At 39.4% G+C, this 22,029-nt stretch overlaps 1 protein-coding gene across 1 annotated transcript in view; it reads right to left on the bottom strand.

Moving 5' to 3' along the window:
• The window catches only part of DCHS2 (dachsous cadherin-related 2), a 300,517-nt gene that overhangs the window by 170,786 nt on the left and 107,702 nt on the right, over positions 1 to 22,029 (bottom strand). The window contains 1 exon segment of the mRNA XM_070474720.1: positions 4,801 to 4,992. Coding sequence (XP_070330821.1) covers positions 4,801 to 4,992 — 192 coding nt within the window.

The raw sequence follows: 22,029 nt of genomic DNA, 5'->3' as shown, positions 1-22,029 counted from the left end.
GGATGTCTCTGCTTTTTAGTATGCTGTCTGGGTTTATCATAGCTTTCTTTCCAAGAAGTAAGTGTCTTCTAATTTCACAGCTGCAGTCATCATATGTGGTGACTTTGGAGCTCAAGAAAATAAATCTGCCACTGTTGCCACTTTTTCCCCACCTATTTCACATGACACGATGGGACTGGATGCCTTGATCTTAGTCTTTTTAATGTTGAGTTTTAACCCAGATTTTTCACTCTCCTCTTTCACCCTATCAAGAGGCACTTTTCACTTTCTGCCTCTAGAGTGGCAGAAGAGTATCTGGAGTTGTTGACATTTCTTTTGGAAATCTTGATTCCAGCTTGTGATGCATAAAGCCCAGTATTTCACATGATAGAAGTTAAATAAGCAGGATGACAATAGATAGCCTTGCATACTCCTTTGCCAATTTTGAACCACTCAGGTATTCCATGCCCAGTTCACTTTGCTTCTTGACCTGCATACAGGATTCTCAGGACACAGGTAAGATGGTGTTGGAGAAGACTCTTGAGAATCCCTTGGACTGGAAGGAGATAAAACCAGTTAATCCTAAAGGAAATCAGTCCTGAATATTCACTGGAAGGACAGTTGGTGAAGTTGAAGCTCCAATATTTTGGCCACCTGATTCGAAGAACTGACTCACTGGAAAAGACCCTGATGCCAGGAAAGATTGAAGACAGGAGGAGAAGCGGACGACAGAGATGAGATGGTTGGATGGCATCACCAACTCAATGCACATCATCAAATCAATGCACATCACCAACTCAATAGACAAGTTTGAGTAAGCTCCATGAGTTGGTGTTGGACAGGGAAGCCTGGCGTGCTGCAGTCTATGCAAGAGCTGGACATGACTGGGTGACTGAACCAAACTGAGGTAAGATGGTCTGATATTCCCATTTCTTTAAGAATTTTCCAATTTGTTGTGATACACACAGTCAAAAGCTTTAGTATCACCAACAAAGCAGAAGTAGATGTTTTTCTAGAATCCCCTTGCTTACCCTATGATCCAGCCAATGTTGGCAATTTTATCCACGGCTCCTATGCCTTTTCTAAACCTAGTTCATGATTCATGCACTGCTGAAGCCTAGCTTGAAGGATTTTGAGCATAACTTTACTAGCATGTGAAATGAGCACAGCTGCACAGTAGTTTGAACATTCTTTGGCATTGCCCTTTTTTGAGATTGGAATGAAAACTGACCTTTTTCAGTCCTGTGGCCACAGCTGAGTTTTTCAAATTTGCTGATATATCACTTTAACAGCATAATCTTTTAAGATTTTAAATAATTCAGCTGGAATTCCATCATCTCGACTAACTTTGTTCATAGTAATGGTTCCTAAGTTCCACTTGACCTCACACTCTAAGATGTCTGGCTCTACATAAGTGACCACATTATCATGGTGATCCAGTTCATAAAGACTTTTTTTTTTTTTTTTATAGTTTTTCTATGTAGTCTTGTCACTTCTTAATCTCTTCGGCTTCTGTTAGGCCCTTGCCTGTCCTTTATCATGCCCATCCTTGCATGAAATTTTGCCTTGATATCTCCAAATTTCTTAAAGAGATTTCTAGTCTTTCCCAGTCTATTATTTTCCTCTATTTCTTTGCATTGTTCATTTAAGAAGGCCTTCATATGTCTCCTTGCTGTTCTCTAGAACTTTGCTTTCAGTTGAGTATATCTTTCCCTTTCTTCCTTGCCTTTAGCTTTTCTTCTTTTCTCAGCAATTCATAAAGACTTCTCAGACAACAACTTTGCCTTCTCGCATTACTTTTTTTTTGGATGGTTTTGGTCACTGCCTCCTGTACAATGTTATGAACCTCCATCCACAGTTTTTCAGGCAGTCTGTCTACCAAATCTAGTATCTTGAATCTATTCATCACCTCCACTGTATAATCATAAGGGGTTTGATTTAGGTCATACCTGAATGGCCTAGTGGTTTTCCCTACTTTCTTCAATCTAAGCCTGAATTTTGTAATAAGGAGGTCATGATCTGAGCCATAGTCAGCACCAGCTATTATTTTTGCTGACTGTATAGAGCTTCTAAATCTTGGGCTGCAAAAAATGTGATCAGTCTGATTTCAGTATTGACCATATGATGATGTCTATGTGTAGAGTCATCTTTTGTGCTGTTGAAGGGGGCATTTGCTCTGACCAGGGTGCTCTCTTGACAAAACTGCTAGCTTTTGCCCTGCTTCATTTTGTACTCCAAGGCCAAACTTGCCTGTTACTCCAGGTATCTCTTGACTTCGTACTTTTGCATTCAATCCCCTATGATGAAAATACTTGTAATAAATAAATTTAGACTTATTTGTTCCATCAATTCATGTAGGTAGCTTCTCCCACTAATTTCAAAAATTAGACCAGAAAGGTAATAGCAGTACTGATCTATATGAGTGCGTATAAAGCAGATAAAAAAATTAAGGAAAGTCTCTAAAACAGACTACATAAAAAGAATGTGCAGAATAATGCATATAGAAGGCTATCTTTGCTGCACTGTAATGGAAAGTTGACCAAGCTCTTCCTAAAATGTACTTGAAAATGTAAAATGATTAGGGACAACCAAAGCAATCTTGAAAATGGACAAATCTAAAAAAATACATGATATCATGACCTATTATAAAGCTAAATAATCAACAGAATATATAGCTAGTACAAAGGTAGACAAGTAAAAAAATAGGGTACCCAGAAATAGACACACATATATAATTACAAGATTTATGACAGAGGTGACACTGCACACAGTGAGGAAAGACTGACCATTTCAGCAAATGGTGCTGGGTCAACTGAATATCCACACTGGGAAAAAACGAAACTTCCCCCCATGAGACTGAAATAATAAGTGCAAAAGTTAAAACAATTAAATATTTGAAAGAAACTGTCTTAATGTCCCTGCGCACTGTGCTAAGTCACTTCAGTCATGTCCAACCCTTTGCGACCTGATGGATCATGGCCTGCCAGGCTCCTCTGTCAAAGTGATTCTCCAGCAAGAATACTGGAGTGGGTAGCTATTTCCTCCTCCAGGTGACCTTCCTGCCCCAGGGATCTAAGCTGAGTTTCTGGCATTGCTGCTGCTGCTGCTAAGTCGCTTCAGTCGTGTCCGACTCTGTGCGACCCCATAGATGGCAGCTCACTAGGCTCCTCCGTCCCTGGGATTCTCCAGGCAAGAACACTGGAGTGGGTTGCCATTGCCTTCTCCAATGCATGAAAGTGAAAAGTGAAACTGAAGTCACTCAGTCATGTCTGACTCTTCGCGACCCCATGTACTGCAGCCCACCAGGCTCCTCCATCCATGGGATTTTCCAGGCAAGAGGACTGGAGTGGGTTGCCATTGCCTTCTCCTCTGGCATTGCAGGCAGATTCTTTACAGTCTGAGTCGCCAAGGAAGCCCTTAATGTCCCTAATATAAGCAATACTTCGTAAAGGGACAGAAAAAGTATTGGCTGCGAAGGAAAACAAATGGATAGTGCCCCTATAGATCTTAGGGTTTCCCTGGTGGCTCAGATGATGGTCAATTGACATGAACATTAGAAAGGACAAAGTCAGCAATGCATGCACTGTGCTGTGCTTCAGTCACTCAGTCACGTCCGGCTCTTTGTGACCCTGTGGACTGCAGCCCGCCGGCACCTCTGTCTATGGGGATTCTCCAGGCAAGAATATTGGAGTAGGTTGTCATGCCTTCCTTCAGGAGATCTTCCTAACCCAGGGATCAAAACCAGGTCTCCCACATTGCAGGCAGATTCTTCACCGTCTGAGCCACCAGAGAAGCCCAGGAACACTGGAGTGGGCAGCCTGTCCCTTCTCCAGGGGATCTTCCCAACCCAGAAATCGAACTGGGCTCCCCTGTATTGCTGGTGGAGTCTTTACCAAAGCAATGAATGAAACACATCAAATATACAAAAAAAAAAAATCAAGAATTTATAATCAAAGTAAGAAAAAAATCATCAGTAATGTTTGAAGATAGTAAAGGTATTGACTCATTATTTTAAAAACTGGTAAAACAAAGTGAAATAATCAAGCATTATCCTGCCTTTCTTGAAGAACTGTACTTCAAGCCAATCAAATAGTTGATGAGAGAACATTCTTCTTAATTGAAGAATTTCAGATAATAAATGCAAAAAATAACAGAATTCAAAACTCGCCCCACTGAAACCCCTACTGAAATAATAGCATGTGTCTGCTGATGCAATAAGAAGCACAGAGCACCACTGAATAAAGCCAAAATTCATCAGTCTCTAGTTCAAAATGCCATTTTATAGAAACTATGATAAAAGAAAGCATTAAATGAATCTCAATGATGCAATAAACCTCATTTAGAATATGGAAATTTTATAGGCCAATTGATTAAATTTTTTCCAAAAATCAATACTGTAGGAGAAAAGGTGAGAGGGAACAGGTACAGGGCTGTTACAGATGGAAATTTAAGGAATATAGCAATCCTTATTGTGGACTGATTTGGATCTTGATAAAAACATGCCAACTATTAAAAGTTTGCAATCTTTCTTTGTAATTCAGTAAAATTTAAATGGAATATATATTAGATAAAGAACTACTGCTACTGTACTATAGTGTAGTTGTGTTTTTAAAAGTCACTATCCATTAGGGCTATTACTGAATTATTTACAAATGAAATGATATGTCTGGTATCTGCTTCCAAACACTCCAGCAAAGGAAAGAGGCAGTGATTTATGAAACAAGATTGACCAGTTATTGATTGCTAATTCTTCGTACTCTCAAATGCACACACAGTAGTTCACTTTTGAGTATGTGTAAAATTTCACAGATAAAGACTTACCCCATCCTTAGCTTTCACCAAGAGATCATAGGTGGCTGGATCTCTTTCCCTGTCAGTGTCTTGAGAAACACATATGTGCCCATCATGTGGGTCTATCTGGAATGCTTGAGGTGCATCGTAGCTTTGGAATCCAGCATAAAGAGAATATTCAACAAAGCCATAGAGTCCTGCATCTGCATCGGAGGCTTTTACCTAGGAGACAGAAGGTTGATCAGTGAGGAAGAGGGATGCCTGCATGACTTTTCAATGGACTACAAATCTCCATCCTAATGTGCACAAGCATGTGGTTGAAATGGCTATTCACAGAGAGTTGTTATTGTTCAGTCACTGTCGTGTTCAACTCTCTGTGACCCCGTGGACCACGGCACGCCAGACTTCCCTGTGCTTCCCCATTTCCTGGAGTTTGCTCAAACTCAAGTCCATTGAGTCAGCAGTGCCATCCAGCCGCCTCGGCCTCTGTCGTTCCCTTCCCCTCCTGCCCTCAATCTTTCCCAGGATCAGGGTCTTCTCTAATGAGCCAGCTTTTCACATCAGGTGGCCGAAGTGTAGGCTTGGTTTTCTCTCCCCCCTGTGACGATGCACCTTCACTCTCTCCCTCCCTTTTTAAGGTCTCCTTTTCCCATTCCTATCCGTTTATGTGATCTCTGAAAGTCTGAGTTTCTTAGTCCATTTGCCTTCTTATTTCACTCACTATTCCTAAGTGATCTCATCCAATCTCAAGGGTTTAAGTCTAGATGCTCACCACCTGATAACCTGCAGATTCCTACTCATTCTCAAAGCCTTCAAGTGATGAGCTTAACACTTACCTTCACCCTTTCATAGCAACAAGGACAAAGAAACCATGCACAACTACTAGCATCCAATCCAGTTAACAGGACTCACCTTGTAGCATGAGATTTGACTTTCCTAGGACAGATTTCCTTCTGGGGGTAATGCACCCACCAGGGCCCCAAACAGTCATGCAGACTGAACCCTACACAGAGATGCCTTGCCCAGGGGGTGTGTGGGGGTGAAATCCAGCCTGTGTTCTGCTGGCCAACAGGTGCACTGACAAGGAGCTGAAACTGCCCACAGCAAAGGGAACCTTTCTCTTTAACCATGGTTTCATTTATGTTAGCAGTGATCATATGCCTGGTAATTAGAAAGCAATTAGAATTAGGAAAGTACTTAACTTTTTATACTAACCATTGGATTATACAGTTAGAAATACAACAGGCTATTAATAGAACTCAAAATATTCTTGCACTCATAGGCTTGGTATAATTCTTTTGATATGCAACCTAATTAACTAGTGATAAGAAACATCTAGATGGCACTGACAATAAAAGAAGCACTTGAAGGGAAGATCAACCAAATGGAGAAAGAGAAAGAAAAGGAGGAGGAAGTGGAAGAAGGAGAAAGAAAAAAAGAATAAGAACTATATGTTACAGAACATGTACTATATATAATACATATATAGGCACAGAACACAGTTAAAAAGGGTCAAAACTAGGATTAAATTTATGCAATTGAATAGCAGACTACACGCTACTAAAGACCATGCAATCCTGCCTCTCAAGTGTCACCCCTTGTCATTTCATCACTTTATCCTTTATTTACTGAAAAATACTCCTCAAATCCCCTAACCTTCATTCAGTACAAAAGTTGCTAGAGCATGTGTAACATCATATGAAGTTTACTTCATAAGCATGTGGCTTTCTCACCATCATTAACATGAAGAAATGCAACTGACAGCAATGCTTGTACTCTTGAGTCTTAGCTGAACCTTCTATTCCCATGGCCAAATCCTAACTGAATTCCAAAACACAGAAAAATAAAGTGATGACCACTGGAAATATGAGAAGCAAGCAGGTCAATTCTTAAGAGTCCAATAGGACTCCAGGAGCTGGTGATGGACAGGGAGGCCTGGCGTGCTGCGGTTCATGGGGTTGCAAAGAGTCAGACACGACTGAGCGACTGAACTAAACTGAATACCCAACTAAAAGACATTCCGAAATAAGACAGTAGAGAACAGAGACAATGAGAAAAAGGAGCAGCTCTTCTTTGGTTCACAGGACACGTACCGGTGAGGGCCCCAAAGCCTCTGTGATGGGAGGAGAGAGTGGAAGACACACTCTGGTTTTTAGCTTCCTCAGCCCATAAGTTAGGTTCAGCTCACATTTCACTGGACGGTTTGTTACAAGGCCCCAGCCTAACTCAGAAGGAGACTGGGAAAAGTTGATGATTGCCCAGACATTTGGTGAATACAGTCTTGGCCTCAAATGCCACTTTGTCTCTATATGAAGACATGCATATGAGAGTATGTAAGTCACCGAGTGGCCTCTCTATGTAGTAAAATTTAAGCAAGCAGAAAGTTATACCCTAAGCAGTCTCCGCAGTGTCATCCCACTGCTGATTTCGTTTTGGTAGTTCTACGTATTTCTGTCAGGCTTTTTGGGGGGAGGTAAAATAGAAGACAATTAATCACCCACATTTTTAGTAGACCTACTGCTCTCATTTAAACACTATATTGAAAAAAAATAGTCTATCTTTCATCAGTACAATATACAATAGAAGCTAAACCTTAATTATTATGTTCCCCAAATGAAATTCCATCCCAGTGATATACTCAATAAGCACAAGATCTCATAAATCTGCCTCTTCATCCTGTTCAGTCTTGACCACGGAACTGCAACGTGACTTTGGGGGTTATCTCTGTAGCCTCGCCTAGTGGATCTCACTCAGGGACAAGTTTGCCCTCATGAGGACATTTGGCATTGTCTGGAGACAGTTTTGATTTTCACAACTGGGGAAAGAGTTTTACTGGCATCTCAGGAGTTGAAGCCAGAGATGCTGCTAAACCGTGAAAGAACAGACCCCACAACAAAGAATTACCTGGCCCTGAACCTGATGCAACATTTTAAAATCGGCAATATTATTTCCCTCTTTAAGTTTCTTCAGCTGATGACACAGTCTTTTACATTTATCTTCACTCTCATAAATCTCATATTCTCAGGCAAAATTATTCATCTTGTGCAACTAGCTAACATGTTTGTGAATTATTCTTCTCATCAGATGGGCTGAACCAGGAAATCCACAAACTTCCCCACTACAAAGAACTCAATTCCAAGTACATTTGGTCTACTCCATTCTGTCAGCTGTTAATGATTTAGTAGCCTCAAGTTTCCAAAGACACAAACATATCTTCTAAAACCATATGGTACTCTCAGTAACTTTGGCTTGATTCAAAGATAAGTACAATGAACTTAAAATTCTAAAATTCATTCTCAGCCTATAATAGCCCATATTAACAAGTAACATGGCTTGTATAAAATAAGTTTCCTTATTTCCAACTTCAAGACCTTTTTATCAGTTGGACTTTTGGCAAGCAAAATATATGGAGTCAAAAGTAGGACAAGAGTGATGATATCTGTTTATGTTATCAGTTCAGATCCTAAGTTTCAGAATCATGAAATTAAAAAGTATTCCTCTTCTCTTTATTCAACTCCCTAAAAATAATGGCCTACTCAGTAATAATTGGTCTTTAAAGTCTACATGTAATTTGGCATTTTTAAGAGGTCTACATTTTCCAGTTTCCACTGACTTTACACATAACATTTAGGTAATTTAAAATAATAGAAATGGCTTTGCCAAATCTTTAAGAGAAAATTCTGACTATTGAGTAAATAAGCTCAGTGGGCCCTTTCGTCAAGAGATAGTTGCTTCAGAGAAAGAAGCTTCTGATTAGAGTCTATGATCACAGTCCTGTAGGGCTAAATTGGGCATCGAGAGGAGACCTTGTGAGGATCTCATCCTTGAATCTACTCAAAGAGTCACATCACAGTATCCTCAATGAAATCCTTGTGTTCCTCCTCTCAACCTCAATTTGCCTGCTTTCGACTGAGAGGAATTTGATAATTTTTATTTTAAACTTATTCTGACTCAAAACTGTTCTCCCTCCCAGTCTCGCAGTTTGACCTTTCAGTGATTTAATGGAGACAGTACAAAGATGCAAGCTATTAATAAAATAGTAATACCTCCTTGATTGCATTACTAGCTTCCTAAAATTTAAAGAATTTTTACCATTTTCTTCTTTTTAACATCTGGGTAAGGATTTTTCCATATGAAAATGTCATATTGAAAAGTCAGTTTTAGTCATTCAGTCATGTCCAACTCTTTGTGACTCCATGGACTGTAGCCCGCCAGGCTTCTCTATCCATAGAATTCTCCAGGCAAGAATACTGGAGTGGGTAACTATTCCCTTCTCCAGGGGATCTTCCTGACCCAGGGATCGAACCTGGATCTCCTACATTGCAGGCAGATTCTCTGACATCTTAGCCACCAGGGAAACCCCTGAATATGTCATGGGACAAAATGGGGACAATGGCACATGAAAACATGTTTTCATATTCTATAGACAGATTGGATCCATCTGCCTTCCCATCACCAGCATAGCCTCCCTCTACTTGGAAAGGTCTCCTCTTCAACAACTGGGTGCATGCCCAACCAATCACATTGGCACCCTGAAACCAAAAAATCAACCTAGAGTCATAGGGTGATATATTGTTAGCGCCGCTGTCCTTTATATACTGCTGGGCAATCATATCACACTTAATTCAGTGGTCTCTGTATAGAAGCCTTAGAGCCCAACCTAAAAAACTGAGTGATCAAATACCAAAAGTCCTAGGAAAAAAAGGCTACACTTCAAATAAAATTTAAAATTAAGTAACTCATTTTAATTTTTTCTTATTTTAACTTCCAAAATTTCAAAGAGGCACAGGAACCAGAGGTCAAATTGCCAACATGCGTTGAGTCATGGAGAAAGCAGGGAAATTCTACTGCTTCTGCTTCCCTGGCGGCTCAGACGGTAAAGAATCTGCCTGCAACACAGGAGACCCAAGTCTGATCCCTGGGTCAGGAAGACCTCCTGGAGAAGGGAATGGCAACTCACTCAACTCTTCTTGCCTGGAGAATCCCATGGATGGAGGAGTCTGGTGGGCTACAGTTCAAGGGATTGCAAAGAGTCAGACACGACTGAGGGATTTAACACTTTCACACACTTTCAGTTTCTGTTTCACTAACTACACTAAAGCCTTTGACTGTGTGGATCACAACAAACTGTGGAAAACTCTTAAAGAGATGGGAATACCAGACCACCTGACCTACTTCCTGAGAAACTTGTATGCGGGTCAAGAAGCGACAGTTAGAACTCAACATATAACAACAGATTGGTCCAAATTAAGGAAAGGAGTATGGCAAGACTATATGTTGTCACCCTGCTTATTTAACCTCTATGCAGAGTACATCATGAGAAATACTGGGCTGCATCAATTACAAGCTTGAATTGAGACTATTGAGAGATATATCAACAACTTCAAATATGCAGATAATACCATGCTAACAGCAAAAAGTGAAGGGGAACTACAGAGATTCTTGATGATGGTGAAAGAGGAGAGAGAAAAAAGTGGCTTGGAATTCAACATTAAGAAATCTAAGATCTTGGCATCCAGTCCCATGACTTTATGGAAAATAGAAGGGGAAAAAGTAGAAGCAATGACACATATTATTTTCTTGGGCTCCAGAATCATGGTGGACAGTAACTGTAATAATGAAATTAAAAGATGTTTGCTCCTTGGAAGAAAAGTTATGACAAATCTAGACAGTGTATTAAAAAGCATATACATCACATTGCCAACAAAGGTCCATACAGTCAAAGCTATGGTTTTTTAAGTAGTCATGTACAGATGTGAGAATTGGACCATAAAGAAAGGTGAGTTTTCAAATTCTGGTGCTGGAATAAATGCTGGAGAGGGTGTGGAGAAAAGGGAACCCTCTTACATTGTTGGTGGGAATGCAAACTAATACAGCCACTATGGAGAACAGTGTGGAGATTTCTTTAAAAACTGGTAATAGAACTGCCATATGACCCAGCAATCCCACTTCTGGGCATACACACCGAGGAAACCAGATCTGAAAGAGACACGTGCACCCTAATGTTCATTGCAGCACTGTTTATAATAGCCAGGACATGGAAGCAACCTAGATGCCCATCAGCAGACGAATGGATGAGGAAGCTGTGGTACATATACACCATGGAATATTACTCAGCCGTTAAAAAGAATTCATTTGAATCAGTTCTAATGAGATGGATGAAACTGGAGCCCATTATACAGAGTGAAGTAAGCCAGAAAGATAAAGACCATTACAGTATACTAACACATATGTATAGAATGTAGAAAGATGGTAATGATAATGCAAAAGATGGTAATGATATGCAAAACAGAAAGAGACACAGATGTACAGAACAGACTTTTGGACTCTGTGGGAGAAGGCGAGGGTGGGATGTTTCGAGAGAACAGCATCGAAACATGTATATTATCTAGGGTGAAACAGATCACCAGCCCAGGTGGGATGCATGAGACAAGCGCTCGGGCCTGGTGCACCAGGAAGACCCAGAGGGATTGGGTAGAGAGGGAGGTGGGAGGGGGGACCGGGATGGGGAACACATGTAAATCCATGGCTAATTCATTTCAATGTATGACAAAAACCACTACAATATTTAAAGTAATTAGCCTCCAACTAATAAAAATAAATGAAAAAAAAAAAAACAACAAATTGTGGTGCTGGAGAAGACTTATGAGAGTCCCTTGGACTGCAAGGAGATCAAACCAGGCAATCCTAAAGGAAGTCAACTCTGATTATTCATTGGAAAGGATGATGCTGGAGCTTAAACTCAAATACTTTGGCCACCTGATACAAAGAGCCCACTCATTGAAAAAGACCCTGATGTTGGGAAAAGTTGAAGGCCAAGAGGAGAAGGGTGCAGCAGAAGATGAGATGGTTTGATAGTGTCAATGACTCAATGGACATGAATTTGAGTAAACTCTGGGAGATAGTGACGGACAGAGAAGTTTGACATGCTGCAGGCCATGATTTAGCGACTGAAAAACAACAACAATTTCCAAAATTTATACCATTAGCATAAACTAGTTTGAAGAACCAAGGTTACTGACACAACATACTCACACACAGATCTTCAAATAGAAAGAAAAGAAGAAGAAGAAAGAAACGCAAAATATCTTTATACACTGAAGCACTTTTTACATTGGCCAGTCATGGATGCAACAGCTAAAACAGGGCTTCCCTGGTAACTCAGCTGCTGAAGAATCCACTTGCAATGTAGAAGATCCCAGTTCAATTCCTGGGTCAGGAAGATCCCATGGAGAAGGGATAGGCTACCCACTCCAGTACTCTTGGGCTAGCCTGGTGGCTCAGACAGTAAAGAATCCACCTGCAATGTGGGAGACCTGGCTTTGAACCCTGGGTTGGGAAGATCCCCTGGAGGAGGGCATGGCAACCCACTCTAGTATTCTTGCCTGGAGAACCCCAAGGACAGAGGAGCCTGGAAGGCCACAGTCCATGGGGTCACAAAGAGTTGGACACAACTAAGCGACTAAGCACAACAACGACGGCTAAACCAGGGTTACAATATTTCAGTGGAAGCTGGATCAGCACTGGGGACCACAATGGAATCAAACAGCCACTCTTGAATACAATTTTGGCAAGTTCACCAACGACAGGTCTTACCAAATCTAACAATCAAGATTGGGCCCTTATTTTGTACACCGCTCAGCTGCTTTCACACAGCCCATCATCTCCTTCTCACTAAAACTCTTCTTCATCAGTGACCACACTGACTCTCTCTCCTACATTTCACTGTCTACCTTTAGTTTTCTTTACTGCTTCTGTATTCTCTCTGACCTCTGAATACTGTTGTGCTCTGGAGGTCTGTCTGGGGACCACTTGGCTTTTCAATCCACAGTCATTACCTGTATTGGGCTGAATTGTGGCCAATACAAAAGACACAATACAAAAGGTGGCCCCCAAAAGACACGTCGGCCTCCTAACCCTTGAAACTGTGATTGTACTTTATTTTATAAAACAGTGAATTCTACCTGTATTGCCAAAGTTGTGATTAAGGATTCTGAGAAGAGTTTATCCTGGATAAACTTTATCAGATGAATCTTTAATCCAGTGACAAGTGTTGTAATAAGAAAGAGGCAGAGGGATTCCATGGACAGAAGAGGAGGAAGCGATGTAATCATGGAAGCAGAGACTGGAGTAACGTGGCTTCAAGTCAAGGAGCACTTTACAGGAGTCAGAAGCTGGAAAAAAACAAAGAAGTGACTTCCCCATTGAGCCCTTGGAGGGACTAAGGACCTGCTAGATTTTTTTCTTCTAGCCTCCAGAACTATGAGCAACAAAAATTTCTATTTTCTTAAGACACAAAGCTCATGATTATTTGTAATAGAAGCCATAGGAAACTAATATGTACCTTGAGTGATCTGACCCAACCCCAGGGCATTAAACCAACACATATTCCTTCAATACTTGGTCTTGTGCCCCATATTCACACATCGTCCAATTAATTAAACCTCCTCTGAAGTGACTAATATGCAGAGCACATCATGTGAAATGTCAGTTCTGGATGAATCACAATCTGATATCAAGATTGCTAAAATAAATATTAAAAACTTTAGATATGGAGATGATACCACCCTAATGGCAGAAAGTGAAGAGAAACTAAAGAGCCTCTTGAAGGGGTAGAAGAGCAGAATGGAAAAGCTGGCTTAAAACTCAACATTAAAGAAACTAAGATCATGGCATCTGGTCCCATCACTTTATGGCAGATGGAAGGGGAAAAGTGGAAGCAGTGACAGACTTACTTTTCTTGGGCTCCAAAATCACTGCAGATGGTGGCTGTAGCCATGAAATTAAAAGATGCTTACTTCTTGGAAGTAAAGCTATGTATTAAAAAGTAAAGACATCACTTTGCCTATAAAGGTCCATATAGACAAAGCTATGGTTTTTCCAGTAGTCATATATGAATGTGAGAGTTGGACCATAAAGAAGATTGAGTGCCTAAGAATTGATGCTTTTGAATTGTGGTGTTGAAGACTCTTGAGAGTCCCTTGGACTGCAAGGAGATCAAATCAGTCAATCCTAAAGGAAATCAATCTTGAATATTCATTGGAAAGACTGATGCTGAAGCTCCAATACTTTGGCCACCTGATGTGAAGAGGGGACTCATTGCAAAGGACCCAGATGCTGGGAAAGATTGAAGGCAAAAGGAGAAGAGAGTGGCAGAGGATGAGATGGTTAGATAGCACCACCAACTCAATGGACATGAGTTTGAACAAACTCGAGGAGATAGTGAAGAACAGGGAGGCCTGGCGTGCTGCGGTCCATGGGGCTGCAAAGAGTCGGACAAGACTTAGTGACTGAACAACAACAAGTAACTAATATGTACTTCCAATGTACTATGATCCCCACCACTCCAAAATCTACTGCTCTCCCAGTGATTTTAGTGAATAGCATCACCATTCACTTATTATATTGGCAGCCAGATAGATACTACTAAAACACCAAATCATGTTACTCTCCTGCTGAGAATCTTCCAACAGCTTCTCTTTTTTTTTTCCCCCAGTTTTTTTTTTAATTTTTCCATTTATTTTTATTAGTTGGAGGCTAATTACTTTACATCATTGCAGTGGTTTTTGTCATACATTGAAATGAATTAGCCATAATCCAACAGCTTCTCATACTCATAAAATCCAACTCTTTCATTTGACCCCTTTCTCTGACCTCACCTCCCACTATTTTCTGACTCACTCAGTACCCTCTGGATACACTGATCTTCTTGATGAATCCACCACCTGTATAACTGATAGCTTATGGTGAACTGTGATTTAGCTTCAGGACCAGAAAAGAGGCTTCAGGCAGTCAGAACTTCATGTGGCAAAAGTTTTACTACAGGGAAAAAGGGATAGAGAAGCCTCTGACATAGACATCAGAACAGGGTGGGGCACTCTCTGCCTGCTTAGTAGTTTAGGTGGGTTTATACACTTTTTTCATTGGTTACTAACAATAGATTAAAAGACTGTCTCAAGGTTTTAAAGCTCTTACCAGACCCACACCCACAACATACATCTTAAGGTAACAGGATTAGTTAGAAGGTTCTTGTTAAGGAGAAACATGTCCTCCAGCAAGACAGATTCTTGTTATATAGTCATTATGTTATGTAATCATTAGCTCTGGCTTAAAAAAAGTTAGTCTTAGAAGAAATAGATCATTGTCATAACAACTCAGAGCTTAAGAAAAAAAATGTCCTATGTGACTAAGACAAAGCAAAGTAGAAAAAAAAATTGCCCTTTTCTCCTCCTCTGGGGCCCTGGATTTGTTATCAACCTACTTAAGAATTAACTCTCTCATAACTTACTCCCTCATTTCTTTCAAGTGTCTGTAAACACCACCTAATCCCCCCCGCCCCCAAGGGACTCTCCTCATCACCTTACACAAGAGTGTCACCCTCACCTTTGCCATCCTCTGTCCTTTTACTTTGCTTTGTATTTCTTCAGAGTGCTTATTTCTATACTACATTACATGCTTCTATGTATTTGTTTATGTAATATTTGTCTTCCCCACTGGAATTATCTTGCTCCCTACTACACCAGCATCAACAACAGCAGTATCTGGCTCATGGTGAAGAGGCTCTAAAAATGTACTGTATGAATGAAGGAAGGTAATACTGTACATAAAATGCAAGTATGTTTTAGAAATAGCTTTTATACTATTCTATTTTGACTTTAGAAAAAAACAGATGAGCATAAAAACAAGATAGCTTTACAAATACCAGGGCCGCCTTCCTGGGGCTCCATGCACTGTCCAGCCATGGCCAGCAACCACCCCCACAATCACCCCCAAGCTTTTTGACATGGCTGTTGCCAGTGAGCTGGGCCATATCGCCTTTCAGCTGTTTTCAAACAAATTTCCCAGACAAGCAGAAAACTGTTGTGCTCAAAGCAGTGGTGAGAAGAAATTTGTTATAAGGGTTCCTGCTTTCAAAGAATTATTGTAGGGTTTATGTGCCAGGGTAATAACTTCATATGCCTTTATAGAAATGGCAGCAAGTTCATCTTCAGGAGAAATTTGATGATGGTAACTTTATCCAGAAACACAGGGACCTGGACATCTTATCCATAGCAGTGCTGGACCCAACATGAATGGCCCCAAGTTTTTCATCTGCATTGCCAGGACAGAGTGGTTGAACGTCAAGCACGTGGTTCCTGGCAAGGTGAAAGAAGACACGAATATTTTGTAGAAGCCATGGTATGATATGGGGCTAGGAATGGAAAGACCAGAGAAAACATTGCCATTGCCCATTATGGACAACCCTAATAAATCTGACTTGTGTTTTATCTTAACCAACAGTCTGTTCCTTTTGTAGCTCAGGGCATCACCCATCATCCCTGTCTGTATGCATCATCCTATAAATTCTACATTCTCAGTGCAGTTTTCTGGGTTCCATATTTTCCATGTCCCCCTCCAAGTCTTGCTGGATTGAAGAGTTAAGTTTAGGATTACATGAAATAAAAATAAAACAAGAACAACAATAAAAGAACAAGATATTTCATAACACCCACCAAATACTCATTGAGGAATATTTTTTTATTCCTAAGACACAATCTATCAGCTAAGCTATATCATTATAGAACAAAATCCAAAATGTTAAAAATGGCAAAAGGAAAAGAAAATCATCCTCAGGCATGTGAAAACTGGAAACAGAGCTGTGCTTTATTTTCAGCTTTTAAAATGTGTTTTCAGAGAAGTTGATAAAGGTGTTGGATGAATAAACTGAATATATAGTTTCAAGTTAAAAAGCCAGAAAGATAAAGACCAATACAGTATACTAACACATATATACAGAATTAAAAAATATGGTAACGATAACCCTATATGCAAAACAGAAAAAGAGACACAGATGTACAGAACAGACTTTTAGACTCTGTGGGAGAAGGCGAGGGTGGGATGTTCTGAGAGAATAGCATTGAAACAAGTATACTATCAAGGGTGAAACAGATCACCAGCCCAGGTTGGGTGCATGAGACAAGTGCTCGGGGCTGGTGCACTGGGAAGACCCAGAGGGATGGGATGGGGAGGGAGGCGGGAGCAGGGATCAGGATGGGGAACACATGTAAATCCATGGCTGATTCATGTCAATGTATGGTGAAAACCACTACAATATTGTAAAGTAATTAGCCTCCAATTAATAAAAATAAATGGAAAAATAAATAAATGAAAATTTTAAAGTTTACCTCTCTGATAATGTTTTTATTGCCTTAATTGAGAAATGAGATTAAAAGAAGACTAATCCCAATGCTTATTGTGCCCCCTACCAAAAAAAAGAAAAACAGCCAAAGGAAGTTTTGTGAAAAGAGATCAATGGGTAGGAATAGGGTGATAACTTGTTTTACAAAGTTATTACAAAGTGTTAAATTAAAAAACAGCATGACCTGAAAAGAAAAAAAAAAAGGGAGAATTGGCAGGCAGGTCAACAGAACACAAAAGCAGGACCTGAAACAGATCCCGATAAACCTTTGTTGTTGTTGTTGTTATTACAGAGAAAACATCATAAACCACTGAGGAATGTGGGTTTATCCATGCAAGTTGCTGGAAAAATTGGCAAAGAAAACATCAAGTTTGCTATTAACCTTACACCAAAATAAATTCTACACAGATATGTTAAATGTAAATAATGAAATCATTTAAGGCACAATGAATATATAGGGAAATTCTTGGCTGATTCTTACATTGGAAAGAAATTTCAAAGCAAAAGGAATCACAAAACTAAAACAGATGGACAGAAATCACAAAGGGAAAAGTCAATACAATGACTACATAACCACGTAAAACTCTATACTATGTTAAAAATAACCACACAAAAAAATTTCAATGCAAGTTAGTTATCTCTGTAAGAAATATAAAAAAATATTAATATGAAGATAAATCTTTAAAAATAAAAATAATACTGATTTCTCACTACCAAAAATTAGGCAAAGGACATAAATAATTTATAGAAGAATATATATATAAGATTTTCAACCTCACTAATAGTAAAATAGGTGAAAAATAAAATAAAATACTTCAAATACTGGTAATCATTAAAACTGTCCACTATTAAAATAATTGACAACCATTAAATAGCTAACTGGTAATCATGTGTGTGTCTGTGTGCTGTGCACGCGTGTGTGTGCACACACACTTAGCTGTGTCCAACCTTTGAGACTCCATGGACTGCAGCCTGCCAGGCTCCTCTGTCCACAGGATTTCCCAGGCAAAAATACAGAGGTGGGTTGACAATTCCTCCCCCAGGGGAACTTCCTGACCCAGGGATCAAGCCTGCATCCACTGCACTGTCAGGCGATTCTTTACCACTATCGCCACCTGGCAATCATTAAAAATCATGTTAAGTATGGCAAAGATGAAATAAATATGCAGTCATTTTTAAAGCCTATCTGGAAAGTAACTTTGTTTTTACCATATACATATGGTAAGCATTCTCCTAAAACCTAAAAATAAACCTTGACCCAGTTAGTATTTTTCTAGGAATATATGTAGCCAAATATGTGTATAAAAGACATATAGTATAGCATTATTTAATCTAAAACCCGAATGTCCAAAATAAAACAGTTATTATATAAATTATAATTTATCTATATGATAAAAAATCAATGTATTCATGGAAACTATGACTATATGTAAAGACATATATTAAGTGAAAAAATAAAAAATACAAGTAAATATATACATATATATATATAATATTCCATTTATGCAAAAAAATGCAACATACAGAATAAAAATCAAAAGAAGATAAACCAGAGGAGCTAACACTTCCAAACTCATTTTATTGATGCAGAAATCCTCAACAAACTATTAGCAACTATTAGTAATCCAGACTTAATAATACATAAAAAGATTATGCACCAGGATCAAGTGTGGTTCAATATCCACAAATCAATCAATGTGATACACTACATTATCAAAATGAAAGATAAAAATCATGTGATCATATGAATAGATGCAGAAAAAGCATTTGACATAAAAGTGAACACCCACTGATGATAAAAAAAAAACAGCAAGACTGCCTTTATTTTTAGATAAAATTGTATTCAGTTCAGTTAAGTTCAGTCGCTCAGTCATGCCCGACTTGAACTCCAGCACTGAACTCCACCCATGGACTGCAACACACCAGGCCTCCCTGTCCATCACCAACTCCCAGAGTCCACCAAAACTCATGTCCATTGAGTCAGTGATGCCATCCTACCATCTCATCCTCTGTTGTTGCCTTCTCCTCCTGCCCTCAATCTTTCCCATCATCGGGGTCTTTTCAAATGAGTCAGCTCTTCACATCAGGTGGCCAAAGTATTGGAGTTTCAGCTTCAACATCAGTCCTTCCAATGAACACCCAGGACTGATCTCCTTTAGGATGGACTGGTTGGATTTCTTTGCAGTCCAAGGGACTCTCAAGAGTCTTCTCCAACACCACACTTCAAATTCATCAATTCTTCTGTGCTCAGCTTTCTTTATAGTCCAACTCTCACATCCATACATGACTACTGGAAAAACCATAGCCTTGACTAGACGGACCTTTGTTGGCAAAGTGATGTCTCTACTTTTTAATATGCTGTCTAGGTTGTTCACAAATTTCCTTCTAAGGAATAAGTGTCTTTTAATTTCATGGCTGCAATCACCATCTGCAGTGATTTTGGAGCCCCCCAAAATAAAGTCAGCATGTTTCCCCATCTATTTCCCATGAAGTGATGGGACCAGATACCATGATCTTAGTTTTCTGAATGCTGAGCTGTAAGCCAACTTTTTCACTCTCTTCTTTCACTTTCATCAAGAGTCTCTTTAGTTCTTCATCACTTTCTGCCATAGGATGGTGTCATCTGCGTATCTGAGGTTATTGATATTTCTCCCAGCAATCTTGATTCCAGCTTGTGCTTCCTCCAGCCCAGCGTTTCTCATGATGTACTCTGCATATACGTTAAATAAGCAGGGTGACAATATACAGCCTTGATGTACCCCTTTTCCTATTTGGAACCAGTCTGTTGTTCCACATCCAAGGTAAGGAGCAGTGGCTGCGCTTTGCTGGAGCAGCCATGAAGAGATACCCCATGTCCAAGGTAAGAGAAACCAAGTAAGACAGTAGGTGTTGCGAGAGGGCATTAGAGGGCAGACAGACTGAAACCACAATCACAGAAAACTAGCCAATCTGATCACATGGACCGCAGTCTTGTCTAACTCAATGAAACTAAGCCATGCCATGTGGGTCCAAGACAGATGGGTCATGGTGGAGAGGTCTGACAATGTGGCCCACTGGAGAAGGGAAAGGCAAACCACTTCAGTATTCTTGCCTTGAGAACCCCATGAACAGTATGAAAAATTGTATTATAGACAGAAAACCTAAAAACTTAACAAAAAATTGTTAATAAATGAGTTCAGTGAAGTTGCCAGATAGAAAACCAATACACAAAAACCTGTTGCATTTACAAACACAAATAATGAAATATCAGAGATTTTGTAAAAGAAATCCCATTTACAATTGCATCAAAAATCATAAAATACCTAGGAATATATTTAACCTAGGTGAAAAACCTTATATTGAAAACACCAAGACATTGATACAAGAAATTGAGGCAAGTAAATAGAAATATATTCTGTGCTCATGGATTGTAACAACTAATATTGTTAAAATGTCCATTCTATAAAAGCAAATTACAGTTCAGTGTAATCCCTATTGAAATTCCAAAGGCATTTTTTTTCACAAATATAGAACAAATAACCCTAAAATTTGTGTAGAACCATGTGAGAACCCAACTGGCCAAAATAATCTTGAGGAAGAAGACCAAAGCTGGAGGCATCTCACTTTCTGATTTCAAATTATATTACAAAGCTGTAGTAATCAAAACAGCATGGTACTTGCATAAAAATAGTAACATAGATCAGTGGAGCATGCTAGAGAGCCCAGAAAGAAATCCACACATATGTGGTCAATTAATTTTCAAGGAGTCAAGCATAAACAATGGGGAAAAGACAATTTCTCCCATAAATAGTGTTGGGAAAACCAGCAACCATATGCAAAGAAGACAAAACTGGACCACTATCTTACATCACAGACAAAAATTATTATCATACTCAAAATGAATTAAAGACTTGAATGTAAGACCTGATGTTATAAAACTCCTAGAAATAAACATAATGGGTAACTTCCTTAACACTGATCTTATAGTTATTTTTTAGACTTGACACCAAAAGCAAAGACAACAAAGCAAAAACAAAAAGTAAGACTACATTAAATAAAAAAGCTTCTGCATAGCAAAGGAAACTACCAACCAAATGAAAAGAAAGCCTATGAAATGAAAAAAAATGCAAATTATATATCTGATAAGGGGTTACTATCCAACATATATATAAAATTCATATAACTCAATAGAAAAAAATCCAATAAAAAGATACATACGTATGGTCAAAGTTACATGAGAAGGTGCTAAACATCACTAATCATCGGGAAAACTCATATCAAAGCCACAATTAGACAATACCTCACATCCGTTAGAAGGGTTATCATCAAAAAGAAAAGAAATAACAAGTGGTAGAGGAGACATGGAGAACAGGGAACCCTCATGCACTGTTTAGAAATGTAAATTGGCACAGTCACTACAGAAAACAATATGGAGGTTTCTCAAAAAATTAAAAACAGAACTACCATATGATCCAGCAATCCCACCTCTGAGTTTACATCCAAAGGAGATATAATGAGCATCTTAAGAGATAGCTGCATTCCATGTTCCCTGCAGCATTATTTACAGTAGCTAAGATACAGGAAGAACGACCTAAATGAGTGAGTGGGTAGAGAAGATCGGGTCTGTTTCCACACAGCGAGGTATTATTCAGCCATGGAAAGCGGTCCTGTCATGGGCCGCAACCTTGAGGGCATTATGCTAATTGAGATGTCAGACAAAAACAAATACTGCATGGTACCACTTATATGTAGGTCTTAAAAGTCAAACTCACTGATACGGATAGTAGGAAAGTGCTTATCTGGGGTGGGAGAAATAGGCAGAGTTTGGTAAAAGGGTATAAACTTCAGCTATAAGATGAATAAGGTCTAAGGATCCAATATAAAACATGGTGACCACAGTTGATAACACTGGACTGTATAATTGAAATTTGCTGAAAAGCTGGCTTAAAACTCAACATTCAAAAACAGACAACAGACTTGTCCTGGTCCATATGCCAGTTTATCAACCCCCAATCTAAAGCATAAGCAGAGGACTTCCCTGGTGGTCCAGTGGATAAGAATCTGCCTGCCAATGCAAGGAACATGTGTTCAATCCCTGGCCT

Source organism: Odocoileus virginianus, chromosome 12 (assembly GCF_023699985.2).
Source record: "Odocoileus virginianus isolate 20LAN1187 ecotype Illinois chromosome 12, Ovbor_1.2, whole genome shotgun sequence".
NCBI classification, from domain to species: Eukaryota; Metazoa; Chordata; class Mammalia; order Artiodactyla; family Cervidae; genus Odocoileus; species Odocoileus virginianus.
The sequence above is the reverse complement of the archived record's forward strand: the minus strand, read 5'-3'. Positions and strand labels throughout refer to the sequence as shown.